This window comes from Myotis nattereri (assembly GCF_964212035.1).
Source record: "Myotis nattereri genome assembly, chromosome: Y".
NCBI classification, from domain to species: domain Eukaryota; kingdom Metazoa; phylum Chordata; class Mammalia; order Chiroptera; family Vespertilionidae; genus Myotis; species Myotis nattereri.
This window is the reverse complement of record NC_138094.1, coordinates 10,424,337-10,442,748: the sequence shown is the minus strand read 5'-3', so window position 1 is coordinate 10,442,748 and position 18,412 is coordinate 10,424,337. Positions and strand designations below refer to the sequence as shown.

General features: G+C 47.6%; 1 protein-coding gene and 1 pseudogene across 2 annotated transcripts in view; one reads left to right on the top strand and one right to left on the bottom strand.

Annotated features, from left to right (window-relative positions):
* Positions 1 to 626: 626 nt before the first annotated feature.
* LOC308512328 (melanoma antigen preferentially expressed in tumors-like) lies at positions 627 to 3,593 on the bottom strand (the record flags this gene model as incomplete). The annotated part of the gene is made up of 4 exons (XM_081082107.1): positions 627 to 1,182; positions 1,819 to 1,826; positions 2,365 to 2,914; positions 3,301 to 3,593. 4 exons carry the CDS (start codon positions 3,591 to 3,593, stop codon positions 627 to 629), a joined length of 1,407 nt encoding a protein of 468 aa, XP_080938233.1.
* A 7,730-nt stretch (positions 3,594 to 11,323) lies between these two features.
* LOC308512327 (centriole and centriolar satellite protein OFD1-like) overlaps positions 11,324 to 18,412 on the top strand; it is a 117,270-nt pseudogene continuing 110,181 nt past the window's right edge. Inside the window, exon 1 of the transcript in view lies at positions 11,324 to 11,366. The product of the transcript in view is annotated as a centriole and centriolar satellite protein OFD1-like (transcript). The remainder of the gene's footprint in view (positions 11,367 to 18,412) is intronic.

Here is an 18,412-nt window from a genome sequence, read left to right as displayed (position 1 = left end):
TAGTCCAGGGACTGGACTAGTTACCTGTGATGGCCCCAGAGTAGTTGTACCACAGTGGTGCTCACTGGAAGCCACTTTTTCCAATCCCTGTGGACGCACCTTGTGTGCGCTGACCCACTGAACAGTCACAGAGGTGAGTGAGTAGGTACCGGTGCACCAGAAAGAACCACCAAACCAGAAAGTATAAATGGTGATGTGATCTCCTGGGACCAACCTCAACCAGCCTAGTGTCTGCGCATCACGATGCTCATGCCTTCTTACTTGGCCAGTAACTGCAGGTGGGAGAGTTGGGTTAACATGTCATGGAGGACACCAGATGGTTAACATCCAGTTCTCTTTATTACTGACATTTATTCACAACCATTCAAGCAAAGGTAATCCCCGCATCTACCACCCAAACCTCAGTCTCTCCCCGAGAGATTCAGGTGGATATTTCTAACTCCTTAGGACAAATCTCCCCAAAGAAACCATTGAGTCCCCTGTCAGCATTTCCCCCCACCCTGAGTATTTGTCTGAAACTGGCTGCTGTGTTCCTGTACGGTATACTTATGTCCAGGTTTCAGTGCCCAAGGGCCCAGAGTAAAGCCTATGAGATGTACACCCAGCTGGACACTCAAGCAACAGGATCACAGAATGGGAGTTGGGTCAAGGAAAGTACTACAGCCACAGTGAGGACAGGGGTAAGCGCAGAGCCAGACCATGCTGGGCCGCCCCAACTCCTGCAGCATATGCTTCAGCACGGCATGCATCTGGGCAAGTCGGCCCAGGTTGATGGTGCCGCTCCTTTCCTCGTAACTCTCCAGGGGGGCCGCATAAATCACGCAATTCAGCTTGCTCAGCCCAACAATGTGGCGAAGCAGGTCCTCCAGGACGATCATGGAGATGGGGTTTTCACAGAAACTTAGGGTTGTGAGCTGGGAGCAGTGGCTCAGGGCTGGCAGGATGTCCAGGAACTGGGCATCCATGATCCCACACTTATCCAAGTCCAGGTCCTGGAGAGTGGGGGAGGCTCTCTCTAAAAGAAATCGGAGTGACCCAGAACTGATATTGGTCAGGTTGAGCCCACTGAAACTCAGGCCTTTCAGCTGGCTGACGTTCAGTTGCTGGGATAGATGTCTCAAGTCTCTTTCGAAAAGCAGGCAGTTAGTGATGGACAGGGTCGCCAAGGGGGTCCTCAGGCACCTGGGGAGACATAGAACAGTTACATGTGGGGGATGGACCTGGTGGGCAGAGGCAGGTGAGGATGATGCAGGCCTTCAGGGTAAAGAGGCCCATGTCACCAAAGCCTAGAGTGTTCCGGATGATGATCAAACCCAGGATGTTGCACAGTGAAAAGTGACATTCAAGTCAGAGCAAATTTGAGTGGAATCTTTCCCCATCTGTTATCTGCTCCGTGATGGATTCAACTGGATGAAACCTCACACACTCCATTTACTCATCCGTCAAGTGGAGCACATCATACAGCCCAGCCCAAACACACAGGTGTTGTGAACATAAAGGTGGGAGGTAAAGATGGGAGGAGCTCAGAAAGGAGCCTGACCCAGGGTCTGAAGCAGGAGGCAACCAGTGCATTTTAGTATTGGAGACATGTCCTGAAATGCCTGCAACTCGGGCTTCCTTCCAGCCACAGCCTAGACCCCTGTCACCATCATCTCTTAGCCCAATAAGGCCTCTGGCAGTTGTGCAGAAAGGGCTAACCTGGGCACAGTCAGGCAACATCAAACGAGAGCTGACACCCTCCAGGAACTTAGAACACTGCACTGTTTACAAACCACCTATCCAATTTCGTAATGACTCCCTCAGGAACCCTGCATTTACCACGCATTCTGTTTGCAAGAGCCTATGGCAACCCTTGGCAGACAGGTGAATGAGGCAGGTTTGGAGTGAAAGGCTGCCATGGCCAAATCTCTAAGTACGGAACTTAACCCCTGAAACCTCACCTCTGATTGGCTTTCCCCTTGTCATTGCAATCCTCACTTGGTTCTATTGCATCATCTTCCCTTCCACACCACTTACAAGGATGCCCAAAGCTACCATCTCCTGGCCTGAAGCCTCCATTACGCCAATTCCTAGCAAGGAGTCCCTTTAGTAGCCTCTGTCCTAGTGCATATGTCCTACCTTTGTCTGGGGGGTTATGTCACAACATGCAAGGTGACAGAGCGGTGAACAAGACACTGACTGTGTGGACCGTCTAGTGGCTCAGGCACTCTAGCACTGCTGAGGGACTGCACACAGGAGAGCCCATCACTGTGCACTGAAATGGAAAGGGACTCGATCTGGTCGTCAGGGAAAGCTCGCCACCCCTCACCTGAGGATCTCGTCCAGGCGGCCTCTGAGGATGGAGACATCATTCAAATTGAGCTCCTGGAGGTGGGGCAGGCTGAGGAACTGAGAGGTGACCAGGCTAACACACTGCTCCTCCTCCTCCAAGGTGGTGTGAGAAGACGTGAAGACATGGGAGAGACGGAACCGGCGCAGATTGCCCATCTGGCCCAGGTAAGGAGCGAACTTCCTCAGGGTGGACAGCTTCCAGGTACAGTTTACCTCCAAATCCTGGACAGAGTCCAGCTGCACCATATCCAGGATGTTAGTGTTTTGCTTCGACATCGCAAAAACCTTCAGCTTCTTACAGCAAAGGTGCAGCAAACCTCTCCTCTCGCTGATTTTCTTAATCAGGTAGCTGAGGGACTCATCAAGGACACCTTTCTTGAGGCAAAGGTCTACTAACAGCTCCACAGGGGCCAAGGGTGGACTTGGCCTGGCCGTTAAGCTGCGCACTTTCCCCCTCTTCCTCATGGGCTGCGGGGCCTCAGGCTCCAGCAGTGAGCACAGATGGGCTCTGGTTCCGGCCCACACAATCCAGAACTCCTGATGAACTCTCTTCTGTAAATTAAGCACCTGCAGTTTCCATCTCCTGTGGAGAAAATAGGAGTTATGCTGGGGTGCATTATGATAACAAGGAATAAGACCATGAGTCTAGGAATCTGGGCAGCTGGGCCAGACACCTGACTGGACTTTTGACTCAATGTCCCAGAATCACCTGCTCCTGGTGCTACTGGGATCCTTCATGGTCCCCATTCCTGGTACATTTAGGTGCCACCAGGAAGGAGTGGGCTCGTGTCCCTTCGGTCACCCTCGGCATTTTCACCAGCCATATATATCCGAAGCCTGTTCCCACAATGACCCCAGCAGTGGCTCCAAGGCCTGCCTCAGTTCTCCCTTTGGCCCTGCACACTCTCGGATCCCAGCTGTAACTGCTCAGATCCCCAGGGTGCTACCAGGCAACTGAATCCCCCATACCTGTGTCGAGTGTCCTGGGCAAGCAGGACATCGAGTCCCTCAAGCACAGCCTGCAAGATATCCTGGTAAGGCTGCCGATGGTTCATCAGGGCCCCCAGAGGGAGGCAGGGGAAGGGCCAAGCCTGCACCATGGCCTTCAGGACTCTGCTGTGCTTCCCAGCGAAGGCTGCCATGAACAGAGGTGGGAAGAGCTCCATAGGAAGCCACTCCAGAGCAGCGATGGCTGAGGCTTCATCCCGCAGCAGGCTCTGACATGCCAGTTCCAGGAGTCTGCGTGGAGCTGGGAGGCTCATCCCCATGAAGCTGCTATGAAAGAGATCATGGGAGACAGTCAGGAGCAAGGCATCTTGTCAGGCTGAGCATGAGCAAACCCGGCCCTTCTCCCTTCAGAGGGACCAGCTGAGGGCCAAAGGCACTCCTCCAGCAACAACTGGAGCGCCCCCCAAATTACCCCAACCCCGTTTTCTGCTTAGAATCTCAAAGCCACTCAGCCCTGCCTCTCCTCTGCCACTGGCAGGACAAGAACCAGGCACCAAGGAGGGGTGAGATGACAACTGGACACCTCCCGCATCTACCCACTGGCTAGCTGGAATTCTGCTGTGCAGTGAGTACTGGGACACCATAGAGAGGATTCCACCCTTTCCAGAAAAAAAGTTTCTGAGGATCACTGAAGGACTGAAAACGCCTGGAGTAGGGAGCAGCCCGTGGCCCAGGACTGCCTCTTGCTAATTTCCAGGAAATAAAATAGATGTGGAAGATTAAGGAACACCCACACAATGGGTACCATTGAGGCTTTTGACGCATTTTAAATGAGGAATATAAAAGCAGCACAAACGTTTCCTGAAGCAAGGGGGAGCTGGAGGTGAGAAAAATAACGATTAATTCCAACATGTACATTTTACTGTGTGTCCCTTCTCTGAATATTAGAATGACCACTTTATCCATGACAACAGATGGCTCACATGTCACCACTAAGGCTCCTCTCAATGAGAGGCTGCAAGCCATGGTCAGTGTTGCTCAGTGCCTTGAGCCTCCTCCTGTGCCCGCCAAAGGTCTCTTGAGGGCTCCATTCCTAACCCCCGTAGGGGGTGGGCAGGAGCCAGCTGATGGATGTTTCTCACATCAATGTTTCTCTCTCTCCGCCCACTCCCTTCCTCTCTTTCTAAACATCAATTGGCTGTTATGAAAGACTTTCATTAAGACCTGTTTTCACACAGACAGCCCAGCCGCTAAAAACTACAAAAAGGATTTTGCCACTTTGGCCTACAATAGGTTCCTTAGCAATACTTGACTTTCAGACACAGCAAAAACTTACCCTTTGAACCTCTATGAATGGCAAATGCCAAAACAGAAATCAAAACATTTTAGAATAAGGCAAACCTGCATCCAGAGGCAAAGGCAAAGTCTGCTCATTTGTATGGAAGAAAGGACAAATCTCTGGGTTCTTGGCCTACAGGTCGTTGGGGACCGCCTTAGGCTCCTGACTCACCAGAGCAGCATGGTGCAGGGAGCCCTGTGCTCAGAGCTGGACATTGACTCTCACGCTCTAGATTCTGTTTCCTCCTCTGCCTCCTCAGAAGCCATTATGCCCCGTCTGACCACACGTTCCTTTTGAAGTCTAGCTGAAATGGCTACTTCCACCTGAGAGCAAAACCTTAGCCCTGGATCTCCAGGCATTTAATCCTGATGGGGTTTTGCACTCTCCACACCTCCAACTGAACCCTAGGTCCATTCATGAAAGGAAAAGAAAAGGAAACCAGCCTGGAAGTAGACTTGATGTGGGTGTTGGTGCCACATCAAAATTCCCTAATGTTCCCGTTAACACACCTTTAGGGAGACAGTGTATCATCTGAAGAGCGAAAGAATTTCAATGCAACTGTATTGAGTACCAAACAGCCCCTGAGACTTGATGTTACCTACAATTGCAAATCCCGTACCCATTCAAAGGGGAACAGAGGGACAGCTGGTCTTCCAGATTTTGAGGAGCAAGCCTTCCCCAGAGGAGGTCAGGCCAAAATCACATCTAGGGATTGATCAGGAGAAGGGAGGGGCTGCACGTTTGGAATGGGACAAAGGGAATTACCCAGGACAAGGTGAACATTGGGGAAACTCAAAGACACTGACTGCATCAACTTGAGAACTTAAAAGGCTAGTGGTGAAGTAGGAAACTGGGTGGATCCCTTAAACCCAAGCTGACGGGGCGTATAGGCAGGAGATTCTGTCACCCTTCCTCTGTGGAGGTAAAGGGCATTTCCTCTCAGAAGAACCAGATCAGCTCAGCAACCTGGCTTGAGAAAATTAAATGTGAAAATGTGGGTTGTGGTGAGGCCAGAGGAGGGGTGTGGCAGCTGAACCTGGGATGTGACTTACACAATTCTGAAAGCCACTGAGGGCTGAGAGTCGTGGGCTCTTTGGAATCTTGGAGGCACAGTAAAAAATAAATGTGGGCCAAAATACCTGTGTATCCTTACCAAGGAGCTACTACAAAGGGCATTCATTTTAGCTCAGGAATCCTATTCTACATCCCAACCTTTCACAGGCAACAGGTTATTCCCAGCCAAGTTCCAGGGGCCGGGGCCCTAAACATGACTGCCAAAGTCTGTATAAATAACTAATGTTTTCTCAACCCCAGGGAACAATCCATGCAAATTTGGCTTCAGAAAGCTCCTTCTGGGCCCAGGCCTACAACTCTCACTCAGATTGTGAGGGAAAATGTCCTCTCTCAGGATTAAGCACAGTGCACTGATACACCTTCCCCTTCAGAAGATTTGAAGCTGTACTTGGCATGTAAGGATCTGCCATAGTTTGGGATATCCCCATGCTGTACTGAGTCACACATTGGATCTTTTGAAATCCAGGGAGACACAGACAGAGAGAGAGCCAGAGGGCGGGGAGGGGGGGGGAGGCAAGAGAGAGAGAGACAGAGGCAGAGAGGAGCAACTTTTCTGTAGGCTCTTCTGTACCCCCTGCATTGTGATGCCCAAACAACTTTCATATTCCAGGCAGAGGGACCACGTGACAGATTACCACAGTGGTGTTGACTTGAAAATTCCAGACTGGCTGATGAGGTTTCTGGAAGTGGTTCAAACTGTAATGAGGTCAGCAGTTGAGTCTAGACTTGGTATCATGGGCTTAAAGCCGGAGTGGTGCCACCTGGGGTGAGATTTTCTCTTTAACACAAACATTACATGCACCAGGCAGAAACTGGAAAATTGGAGGAGCCCAAGCTCAGGCAGCTTCTATGAGATTCCAGTGTCCAGGAGATACAAGGAGGCAGGAGGGACCACTTAGAATGACCTAGAAACAAAGTGTGAGCGAACATGCCTTCTTCATGAGCAAGAAATACTCCTCTATCCACCACCACCCCCATACGGAGCCTACTTTCCCAGGGCATGTGCTGTGGCACTGGGGGCAGGAGAACTTCATGCCCAGTATTGGACAGGCTCCGCCGACTCCCAGCACCCACACATGAATTTGGGGGATGTTTTCACCACATCCTGGTCGCCTGCCACCTGCTCTCATCATGGCACTCACTTATGTACAGGACACAGTAGCCTCTGAGCCCATGAGAAGGGCCATCCTGTGCAACCGCCTTCTCCAGTCAAAAAATTGCTACTGTGATCCCAGGTCATCTGCCCTTGTGACCTCTTTTTAAGAAAGGGGGTCCTTAGAATGTGCTCCAAGTCTGGGACCCTCTTTATGCATCCCTGGAATGTCAGTCAGCCCATCAGGAACCTGATGCTGGGGACACCCACTGACAACAGAAATCAGGAGTTCTCCCCAATTCTTCTGAGCTGTTTTGGAGAACGTGACAAGCTACAGTGTACAGAAGGAAAATCAACATCCCAGCTGCCTTTCTGGATCCAAAGAGGCACCAAAGAGGCAGGACGATGCCCTTCCTGGGTTCCACAGCAAGCCCTGCCTCTGTGGGTCTTCAGAGGCCCTGGGGACCAGTCCTCATGCATGGGCCTTCCCATCGTCCAATCTCTTCACCCAGCCTTTGAGCAGATACCCTTCCAGCTGGCTTCTTTCCCTCTGCAGTCAGACCTCTTCCTACACTGACCTATTTTGTCCTCTGTGCCTTTTTCAAACTCACAAGTCTCTGCTGGCACTACCTGACCTGCCTGTGCCCAACAATACCTGGTTTCACTTCAGACCCAATGACATCTAGACCTAAACAAAGGATTGCCTCTCTTTCTTGCTCCCCAAGGAGAGCATGCCTCACGTCCAGGACATGCCTGGGTCTAGCCATTGAATGCCAAGGACGCTGTAGGAGGGCTGGCAGGAGGCACTGGCACAGAGTGGACATGTTCTCAGGGATGTCCACGGGTCGGCCGATCCTCGCCCGCCAAAGACAGACTCCTCTCCTCTCTCTCTTCAATACATGATTTACTCAAGAACAGTCACTGAGTGCCTAAGGTGCATTCACTGCTATTCCGGGTGACCTGCAGGGACACTTCATGAGAATGTCACGGTCTTCCTCAGAGAATCTCTGAGGCACGAACCCTCACTTGTCTGAGTAGAGAAATGAAAAAACAAAACAACTGGGCGGGAAAATGTGTAAATCACAGGCTGGTCTTGCTTTGCCCTGTAGAGCATGCCTCACAGAATGGTACCTCCAGGTATAACCTGCCCAGCAATCCTAATAACCATAGGAAAAGTTGTCATTTTTCAATGGCCATTACAAATTTTTATCACAACATTAAAAACTCTGTTAGAAACATACCATACATGCAAATAAATAAAGTTTTAAAATCACTACTTAGCACCCTGTGATTTTAAATATTTGAGAATTAAAAACTGACATGCGCTTTGCAAACTATTTCCTGAGTAGTTTGAACATGGCTTGCGGGTCTTCTGCTCATACAACTTTCCACACAGAGTGAGAGTCTTTTCCATGCCCTGGTCAACTGTCACATTCTTTCTAGGTTTGGATAAGCTTCCAAGGTCCCATTCCTTCCTGCTGCCTACGTGGGCACATGTCTCTGGGAGAGTTCCTTTAGTGTGAAGCTCTTTGGCCTCATGGCTTACCCTGGGACCTCTCCATCCTTTTTTTTGGTCACAACCATGTTGCTCATTTACACTTCTCTGGGAGCTGGCCGTTGTGAACCAGAAGCTGGGTTCTGAGTCACGATGATGAGTAAAAGTAATTCCTCATGTTTGGCAGAATTTAAGAAATTATGGAAGCATTTCACTTTCCAAGTCTCATTACTTCTCTCTCCAGACAAGGGACCTTGGCCGGGGCCATCAACTGACTACCTTCTCCATGTGCAGTAACTGAGGCCTGAATCAGTCGCCTGCACTCGTATCTCTGAGTGAGTCATGGGACGGTGACAAAAGAACAAGGCCCTGGTTCCTGATGTACGGCTCCCATGGCCATCACCTGGGCCAGCCTGATGGGAGTATGCCTAGAGAAGTCACCAGTGAATGGGAACATGCCACTCTCTGTGTGGCAGCGGTGGACACAATCAGGGTCATGGGCAGAGAGCAGGAGTACCCATTTAGGTGACAATCACCTGCCACAATCCAGGTGCTCAGCAGGTCTGTGCTCAGCCATGGTGTAGGGACCCAGTCAGGTCTTCAGGAGGATAAGGTAGGTGATGGTTTGATATTCTCAGGGAGAACTAGGAATGACCTGAGAGTATGTAAATTTACTGATGAGGTGCCACCCACAAGATCTGGGTAGCAGTTGTGCATGGAGGCCCCTCCAACAGCTGAGGTAGAGGGAAAGAAAGGGGTGGGGGACCCAGCTCAGCGCTGGGGCCACAGGAGGCATAGCTCCAGGGTGTCTCCCTCTTGGCCTGAGCTCCGCTATGCCCCGCCGCCTCATCCTCTGCACAGGTGGATCATACTAAGGAGGGCACCTTCCGGCAGCCCAGGGCTGACAATTCTCCGAGCCCAAACTACTCTGGAGTCATGGCCTTGATCTCTCCTCTCAGGGTCCTGCGACCAGTATGTCCTTAAATAGCCACTCTCAATGTGGCTGAGACACTAGTAACACGAGGGGTTACCACCAGGTGACCTTAGTACCAGCAGCATCTGTGTGAGGCCTGATAGTCCCAATGCATGAGGGCGAGGTCTCTCCATCCCCATTCTGTAGCTCCCAGGCCTCCCTGACCTCCTTGGGCTGTAGCCAGGGGACAGGTGGTGCACTACTGTTACTTTGTTTCAAGCACCATCCCTTACCCTCAGTGGTGCAAGCTCAGGGGAAGAGACCAAAACTTACCTGTCACCAAACACCAGTTAAGTCAGTCTGTGGGCTCTCATGCCAGCCCTGCTCCGAGCAGAGTTGCTGAACAAGGGGTCCCTAACACACTACAACTTCTTGTCTCACGCTCGCTCTCTTTTACCCCATGAAAACACAGGAGAACAAATGAGTTTTGGGGGACATGACCTGATAATACAACGGCTGCTCCTGTTTCTGCTCCCCCAGGAGGAGCCTGAGGATGCAGATCCCACCTCTTTCCCTAATGATGAGAATGGAAGAGGTGCAGGGCTTCTCTAGACACTCAAGGAGGCTCCCGTAACCAGCACACCTGAAGATGTCTTCCTTCCATGCTGGCTCAGCTCAGAATGGCCTCACGCCCTCCAGTACTTGGTTGCCCTGGTGGTCCATGGTCTCAGCCACCTGTGTCAACCCAGGTCAGAGTAAGAACCAAATGGTCCCCAAATAAGGAAACACCATGTTAACGCATGTACGTAGGAAGCCATGGGCTCCTGGGGAAATCTTCTAGAACACCGTGGAGGAATCTGAAAACTGGAGATGTGCCCTGGCTGGTTGGGCATCGTCCTACTAGTAGAAGGGCACAGGGTCGGGGCACGTACAGGAGTCAACAGTATTTCTCTCCTGTCTCTCCCCCACTCCTCTCTCTCTGTCAAATGGATGAAAAGAAAAGAAACCCAGATTACTTGAGAAGGTGGCGGCTGGCAGGACAGAGGGGAAAAGGTGATGTGAGTGAAAGGGGAAAGGAGAGTGTGTGGATGTGTGTGTGTGTGTGTGTGTGTGTGTGTGTGTGCGTGTGTCTGTGTGTGAGTCAGGGACAGTTAAATATGGCAGGAGTATCAGAGCCTGGCAGAACCAGTTCTCCTGGACAGGGAGCACCTACCACCTCCGTGGACATTCCACACCATCTGGAAGTGAGGAGCAGCCTCTTGTAGGAACTCATAAACACCACTGCCAACACAGGCCTTAAACACTGCCCGCAACCCGGCAGCCATGCCAGCCCAAATCCTGCTGCCCCACCCAAAGACCAGTAGACCCTAGGACCTCCACCTCCAAAGGTACTGGCCTCCCAGAACAGTATGTGAGACATCGCCCCACCCCAGCAGCAGATATCTGGACACCACAGTTGCACTTTGCCTGAGCGCAGGCCTTCTGAGCCCACCCTCCACAGGCCTCTTCTGGGTGCTGCTGAGAGCACCTGCTGGGCACACTCTTAGCCAAACAAGGGCGCACTGCTCCAGCAGTAGAAATTCTAAATTCCCTCTCCCTGGATACCTGCCCACAGACACCTCAGTCGTGCGGCTTCAGAGCCAGGGCCTTTCAGTTTGCGTCAGTGCGCCGCACTGACAAATGTACCTCAGTTGCCCCTGTTAGCCGCCACTGGACGTGCATATCCAACCACGGACACCGCAGCAAAAACTGAGTCTTCCCACCCAACAGCTGCAGAACTCTGGACACCACAGTTGCACCTTTCCAGTGTCCAGGCCTCCTGAGCCCAACCACCCCAACAGACATTTCCGGGGTGACTCTGTGAGCCCCTGCTGGGCACGCACAATTTCAACCAAGACCACAAGGCAGCAAAAACTGGGATATACCCCTTCCTATAGCTGACTTCTGGACACCGCAGTTGCGTCTTTTCAGCACACAGGGCTACTGAGACTGCTGCCCCTAACGGCAGCTCCTGATGCCACTTCGAGCCCCAGCTGGGCGTGCTCATATCCAAACAAGGCTGCACAGCCCCAGCAGTAGAAATGTGGACTTCCCCCATCCCGACTGCCAAACAACATACACCATGGTCGCATGGTTTTAGCACGCAGGCCCCCTGAGGCCACTGCACCAGCAGGTAACTCTCAGGGCCTCTGTGACCTGCCACTGAGCACACTAGTATCCAACCAAGTGCTGAATGGCCCAGCAGAAGATAGTCGGACTTCCTCCTTTCCATCTGCAGACCTCTGGTCACTGCATTGCACTGATCCAGCACGCAAGTCCCCTGAGCCTGCTGCAAGGCACAACATGCTGGCATCCAGTCCCCACAGTAGCGCTGCTCCAGCACAAGGGCCCCCTGAGCCCACTGCCCCAGTAGACGATACTTGGGTACCTTTGTAAGCAGGCACTGGGCATCCAATTCCAATTATGGATGCTCATCCCCCAAAGCAGAAAATGGGACTTCTCCCTACACGTGCCAGAGGCACAGCACAATCACTCTGATCCAGTGTGTAGGCCCCACAAGCACACACCACTTGCAGACAGCTCCTGGTGCTATCACTGGGCATATGCCTTTCCAACTGAGGGTGCATGGCTCCCTCAGTAGGATGCAGGGCACCACCGCTCCCCCCCACACACCCCGGGTTACCTACCTCTGGACAGTCTGCTGCTGGATCCTAAACCCCTTTGTGATTCAGAGGGAAATCACACTGGCCAGAATCCCACTGCCTCAACCACAAACTACGAGATACCCGCCTCCGCACACTCATAGGCCTGGGACCTCATAGTGAGTTTCAGAGTAATGCTAATCCAGCGACGGTCACACCACACCAGCTAAAGTCACAGTTCCTGAGCCGCAGGCCCCAAGACTCCTTAATCCCAGGCAATGGTCTTTGGGAACAAACAGTGAGCACATACCAGTGAGACCTCAGAAAACCTTTTCCACCAGAGCCGGAACAATAATCACATCCAAAACACCTTGCAAAACAATGCTGGGGGTCAGTCACATTGCTAACCCGTGATAACACTTCATCCACAAATAAGACACTAACAGTCAAGACCCAACTACCTCAAGAGAACCCAAATAGCTCAAGTAGGGAGCTCCACTAGATGACCTATCCCAGAAGACCTGAGAGATCACACCATTAGAAACACCCCCAAAAGAACCTGCGTAGCAAAGCAGTTGAATCTAGCTCACAGATACAATACCAATATTACAACAAAACATAGGGAGACAGAAAAGCAATCCCCAAAGGAATGAATAAAGTGAAAACTACGGAAAAGGAGTTAAATGAAATGGAGGCAACTAACGTGTCAGATGAAGAAAGTTTAAAATGCAAGAGGAGTGCCTATGGGAGCTTTGTGACAACACCCAACAAAACAACATCTGCATCATAGGCATATCAGAAGGAGAAGAAGTGAAGCAAGGAATAGAAAACATGTTGGAAGAGATAATGACAAAAACTTCACGGATATTGGCCAGAAAATAACTATGCAAGTGCAAGAACCACACAGGGTCCCAAACAAGATGAACCCAAAAAGACCAACACTAAGACCCATCATAATTAAACATCAATGCCAAACTAAGAATCATAAAGGCCATTAGAGAGAGACAGAGAAAGTTACCTACAAGGGATCTCCCATTAGAATATCAACTGATTTCTCAACAGAAACACACCAGGCCAGAAGGGGATGGAATAAAATATACAAAGTGATGTGAAACAAGGGACTGAATACATACCCAGCAAGTCTACCATTCAAAATTGAAGATGGAATCTGGACATTCACAGACAAAAAAGGGCTAAGAGAGTTTATTAACACCAAGCCAGCAATGCAAGAAATGCTAAAAGGACTGCTGTAAAAAGAAGAAACAGAAAGGCAAGATGAAACAAATATATAAGAATAAAAATGATGACAAACAAGTACATATCAATAACAACATTAAATGCAAAGGGATTAAATGCTTCAATCAAAAGACATAAGGTAGGTGAATGGATAAGAAAACATGATCCATATATTTGGAGTCTGTAAGAGACCCACCTCGGAGCTAAGGATTCACACAGACTGATAGTGAAGGGATGGAAAATAAAAGTGTTTCAGGTAAATGGAAATGAGAAAGAAGCTGGGATGGCAATACTTATATCTGACAAAATAGAACTCAAAGTGAAGGCCATAACAAGAGACAAGGAAGGCCACTACATAATACTAAAGGGGGAAATTCAACAAGAAGATATAACTCTGGTAAACATATATGCACCCAATACAGAAGCACCCAAATACATAAAATACACACTTCTGGAAGGTATTAAGGGACAGATAGCAATATAGTCATAGTTGGGGATTTTAATACCCCATTGACACCACTGGATAAATCCTCTAAACAAAAAAAACTCCAAAGAAACAGCAATCCTAAATGACTCTCCAGTTCAGATGGACTTGACATCTTCAGAACATTTCATCCCAAAGCTACTGGATATACATTCTTCTCCAGTGCACATGGGATCTTTTCAAACACAGACTACAGATTAGGACACGCAACATCTCTTCAAATTCAAGAGCATAGAAATCATAATAAGCATCTTCTCAGGTCACAATGGCATAAAACTAGAAATCCACTGCAATAAAAACAATGAAAAAATCAAACACTTGGAGGCTAAATAGCATGCTATTAAACAATGGTTGGGTTATCAAAGAGATCAAAGAAGAAATGAAAAGCATCCTGGAAACAAGTGACAATTAAAACACACAATCCTAAAATCTATGGGATACAATGAAAGCAGCCCTGAGAGGCAAGTTCATAGCTCTACAGGCCTACCTCCAAAAACAAAAAAAAAAATGGTAATGAAGTATCTAACCTTGCAACTTAATCAATTAGAAAGAAAGCAACAAGAAATGCCCAAAGTACTCAGAAGGTAGTAGATAATAAAGATCAGAGCAGAAAGGAACAACAAAGAGACCAAAAAAATATAAAAGATCAATGAAACCAGGAGCTGGTTCTTTGAAAGGATACCAACAATCATGAACTGCTAGCCAGGCTCAACAAAAACAAAAAGAGATGACCCAAATAAACAAAATTATAAATGAAAGAGGTGAAGTAACAAATGACCCCACAGATATACAAAGGATTGTAAAAAATTACAACAAACAACTCTACTCCAACAAACTGGACAACCTGTGTAGCTGGACATTTGTAAACAAGGATCTGATGTCCTGCCAAGAAGAAGCGAATGTTCTATCAGGAGCACAGCGAGAATTGCAAGCGAGTCACGCTGGGTCAACATTGCACACAATCTTGAGTTCCAAGAACATTTACGTCCCTGAGAAAGGCTCAGATTAAATAGTTGTAGGTGTAAAACAGAAAGGGAGGGCACAGCTGCAAGTTGTCTTCAATATGCTATAGTAATCCTATATAATAAAAGGCTAATATGCAAATAGACAAGAAGCAGAACGACCGATTGCTATGCTATTCACTGACCACCAGGGGGCAGAAACCCAATGCAGGAGCTTCCCCTGGTGGTCAGTGCGCTTCCACAGGGGGAATGCCACTCAGCCAGAAGCCTTGAGCCCGGCTCATTGCTGCCAAGTGCAGCGGTGGTGGCAGGAGCCTCTCACATGGGGAGTGGGCCTAACCCATCAGTTGGACATCCACTGAGGGCTCCTGGACTGCGAGAGGGCACAGGCCAGGCTGAGGACTTCCCCCGCTAAGTGCACGAATTTTGTGCACCATGCCTCTAGTAATATAGAACAAAACAAGATTTATTTATGTATTTTATTTTTTATTGATTTTTTACAGAGAGGAAGGGAGAGAGATACATCGATGAGAGAGAAACATCGATTAGCTGCCTCCTGCACATTCCCTATTGGGGATGTGCCCGCAACCAGGGCACATGCCCTTGACCGGAATCTAACCTGGGACTCTTGGGTCCGCAGGCTGAAGCTCTATCCACTGAGTCAAACCAGTCAGGGCACAAAACAAGATTTAATTGATTCACTGCTGACACATGACTTTGTACCAAACCCCAATAAAAACGATGGTGAGAGTGCAAGGTTTGCTGCATGCCTGAGCGAGCTGTAGCCCTCTGTCTGGCATCAATCATCCTGAGTGCTCATCTTACCTCTGCGTCTTTGGTTCAGTAAACATCCCTCAACTCTTGGCGCCCAAATAGGGACCTTAAGGTAAGTACTGGGAACGCACAGGACTGAAAGGCAAAAAGTCTGCAATGGTATATGCAAAACTTTCGGCAAGCCAGGCAGCGCATTGGGGAACTCCCCAACGGCAGAGAGTCAATATATGACTCTGCTGCGTTCAGTGCTTAAAAGCACTGGGGTTAGTGTGTCTCAAGACACTTTTAGGAAATTAGCTAGAGAAATAAAAAGGCATTGTTATTGGTTTGAGCTGACAGGCAGAAATCAGTTAAATCTAAAGGTTCATGCGCTACGTCACGCTCATCAGAATGGAGATCCTATAGGACAGGAAGTTTGGTCCTTGTGTACTTTGATTACTATGGCTCTTAAATCTTTGCAGTCAAAAGCAAAGGCTTTTGATTATAAGGCTACTCCAATTAAAGTTACTAGCTCTCGTTCATACTCTGCTTGTGAAACTGATAAAGACATGCCTTCTTTGCCTCATGGAAATAATACGGACCAAAAAAGGAAAGATTTTGAACGGAAGTTGAAGGGATATGAAGATATAGAAGAGACTGATAAAGAGGACATCCAGGATTTGTCAGAAAGTGAAACTAGTAGCACTGATTCAAGTGGTAGCGAACAAACGAGATTAAAAAAGAAAATCAAAACAAGGGATGACAAACAAGAGTTCTTAAAAGATTTGCTGACTCATACGAAGGCTTTAATATGTGGTATCCCACCGCCTCATGTTAAACCCACTAATAAGTTACAGGAATTAATCAATTAATGCTTTTCCAGTTCAACAGCCACTGTCAGAGGAGCCCGGAGTAACTCCCTCGGCTCCTCTTCCAGACCCACCACATTATTCCACAGGGGCACATAGGCAATTCCAGCTGCCCTTGCCTACTGAAATAAACAAAATATTATTCGATTCAGAACCTGGAGATGAGATTGTTCCTCCCACATGGAGAAGAGATAATGATTTCCTTGCATTTCTGATACAGCGGCAGCCAATGCCACAGGATCTGCAATAATATCCCCAATATCCAAATGGTTATGCTAATGTGGCTCATAGTCCTCAGTCCTCATGAGTTTAAACCTCTCAAAAGTTTAAAAGAGGCAATTAATTCTTATGGCATGCATTCCCCGTTTGTGACGGGATTACTTACTAGTTATGCCTCGGAATTTTTGCTAATTCCCCTCGATTTGGAAGCTTTGACCTAAACTGTACTGGATCCAGGAATATATTTACAATTTAAAACATGGTGGAGAGAGGAAGCTGATGTTATGGCTAGAGAAAATGCAGCAAAACAGCCTCCAGGACAAACATTTCAGGAATTAACTGGGTCTGGACAGGATGGGCGATTGCAAGCACAGGCACCTTTTTCAGATTTGCATATCACTCAGATAAATTATGTTGTTTAAGAGCTTGGCAGAGAGTGGATACACCTGGAAAGGCATCTTCTGCTTTTACTAAAATTACTCAACAAGCAGGGGAGCCTTACACTGACTTTCTGTCAAAATTAACAATAGCAGCTAAACCGGTTTGGCTCAGTGGATAGAGCGTCTGCCTGCGGACTGAAAGGTCCCAAGTTCGATTCTGGTCAAGGGCATGTACCAGGGTTGCGGGCACATCCCCAGTAGATATGCAGGGGGCAGCTGATCGATGTTTCTCTCTCATCAAGTTTCTAGCACTCTATCCCTCTCCCTCCCTCTCTGTAAAAAATCAATAAAATATATTTTTTAAAAAAAGATTAACAATTGCAATTAGAAAGGCTCTCTCAGGAAGAGTCATGAAGATTATTTCTTCACTATTTCTTTACAACCTCAAGACTATGAGAAATTTGCATTTACCGTCCCGGCTTTAAATCAAGCAAAACCCACTCAACGGTATCAATAGAAAGTCTTACCACAAGAAATGTTCAACAGTCCCACTATATGTAAGGCATATGTGCATCAACCTTTAGAAATAGTCAAAAAAAGATTTCCCAGTACTCTAATTTATCATTATATACATGATATTTTAATAGCTTCTGAAATTCAATCACAATTGCAGGAGATTTACCAATACCTCCCTGAAAAATTCTAAGACTATAGATTAGAAGTAGCCCCAGAAAAGAAACAATGGCAGGAGCCATGGAAATATCTTGGGCAAAAATTAACAGATGTCTCCATTATTCCACAGAAGGTTCAAATTAGAAGAGACAGTTTAGAGACTCTAAACGATTTTCAAAAGTTATTAGGAGACATTAATTAGTTGAGACCCAGTCTTGATATACCTACTTATCAATTGACTAATTTATTTCAAATCCTAAAGGGGCCACCTGAATTAAATAGCCCACATGTTTTAATCCCTGCTGCAGAAAAATAATTAACTTGGATAGAACAGCATATACAACAAACACAATTAAATAGACTTCTCTCCATAGACAATTTTAAATTATTAGTTTCCACACTGAGCATTCTCATACAGGGTTACTTCTTCAAGATAGTAATGTTATTGAATAGATTTTCTTGCCTCATAAATCACAGCAAAATAAAACAGACTTATATTCAAACAATTTGCCAAATTATTTACAAGGGGAGATTAAGATTAAGACCATTATGTGGTTTAGATCCAGAAGAAATTATAGTACCTTTTACTGTCAAAAAAATTCAAAAATTGTTTCAAATATGTGATAACTAGCAAACTGCTTGTGCTCATTTTTTAGAGAAAATACATAATCATTATCCTATAAATAAAAGGTGACAATTTCTTAAGAAAACTGAATGAATATGGCCTCATCATATTATAGCTAATGAACCAATTCAAGGCCCCACTGTTTATACCAATGCAAACAAGCTAGGAATAGCTGGTTTTCATTTTCAACAGCTAACAAAGGTAATTCAGTCTGCATACACTTCAGTACAATGCGCAGAACTATTTGCCATTGTTTTATTACTACAACATTTTCCTCAAGCTGTAAATATTGTCACTGATTCTCAATATGCAGTAATTACTCACTTACTAAAAGCTTTTGCAGTAATGGAAATACTTCAAAATATTAACACTGATAA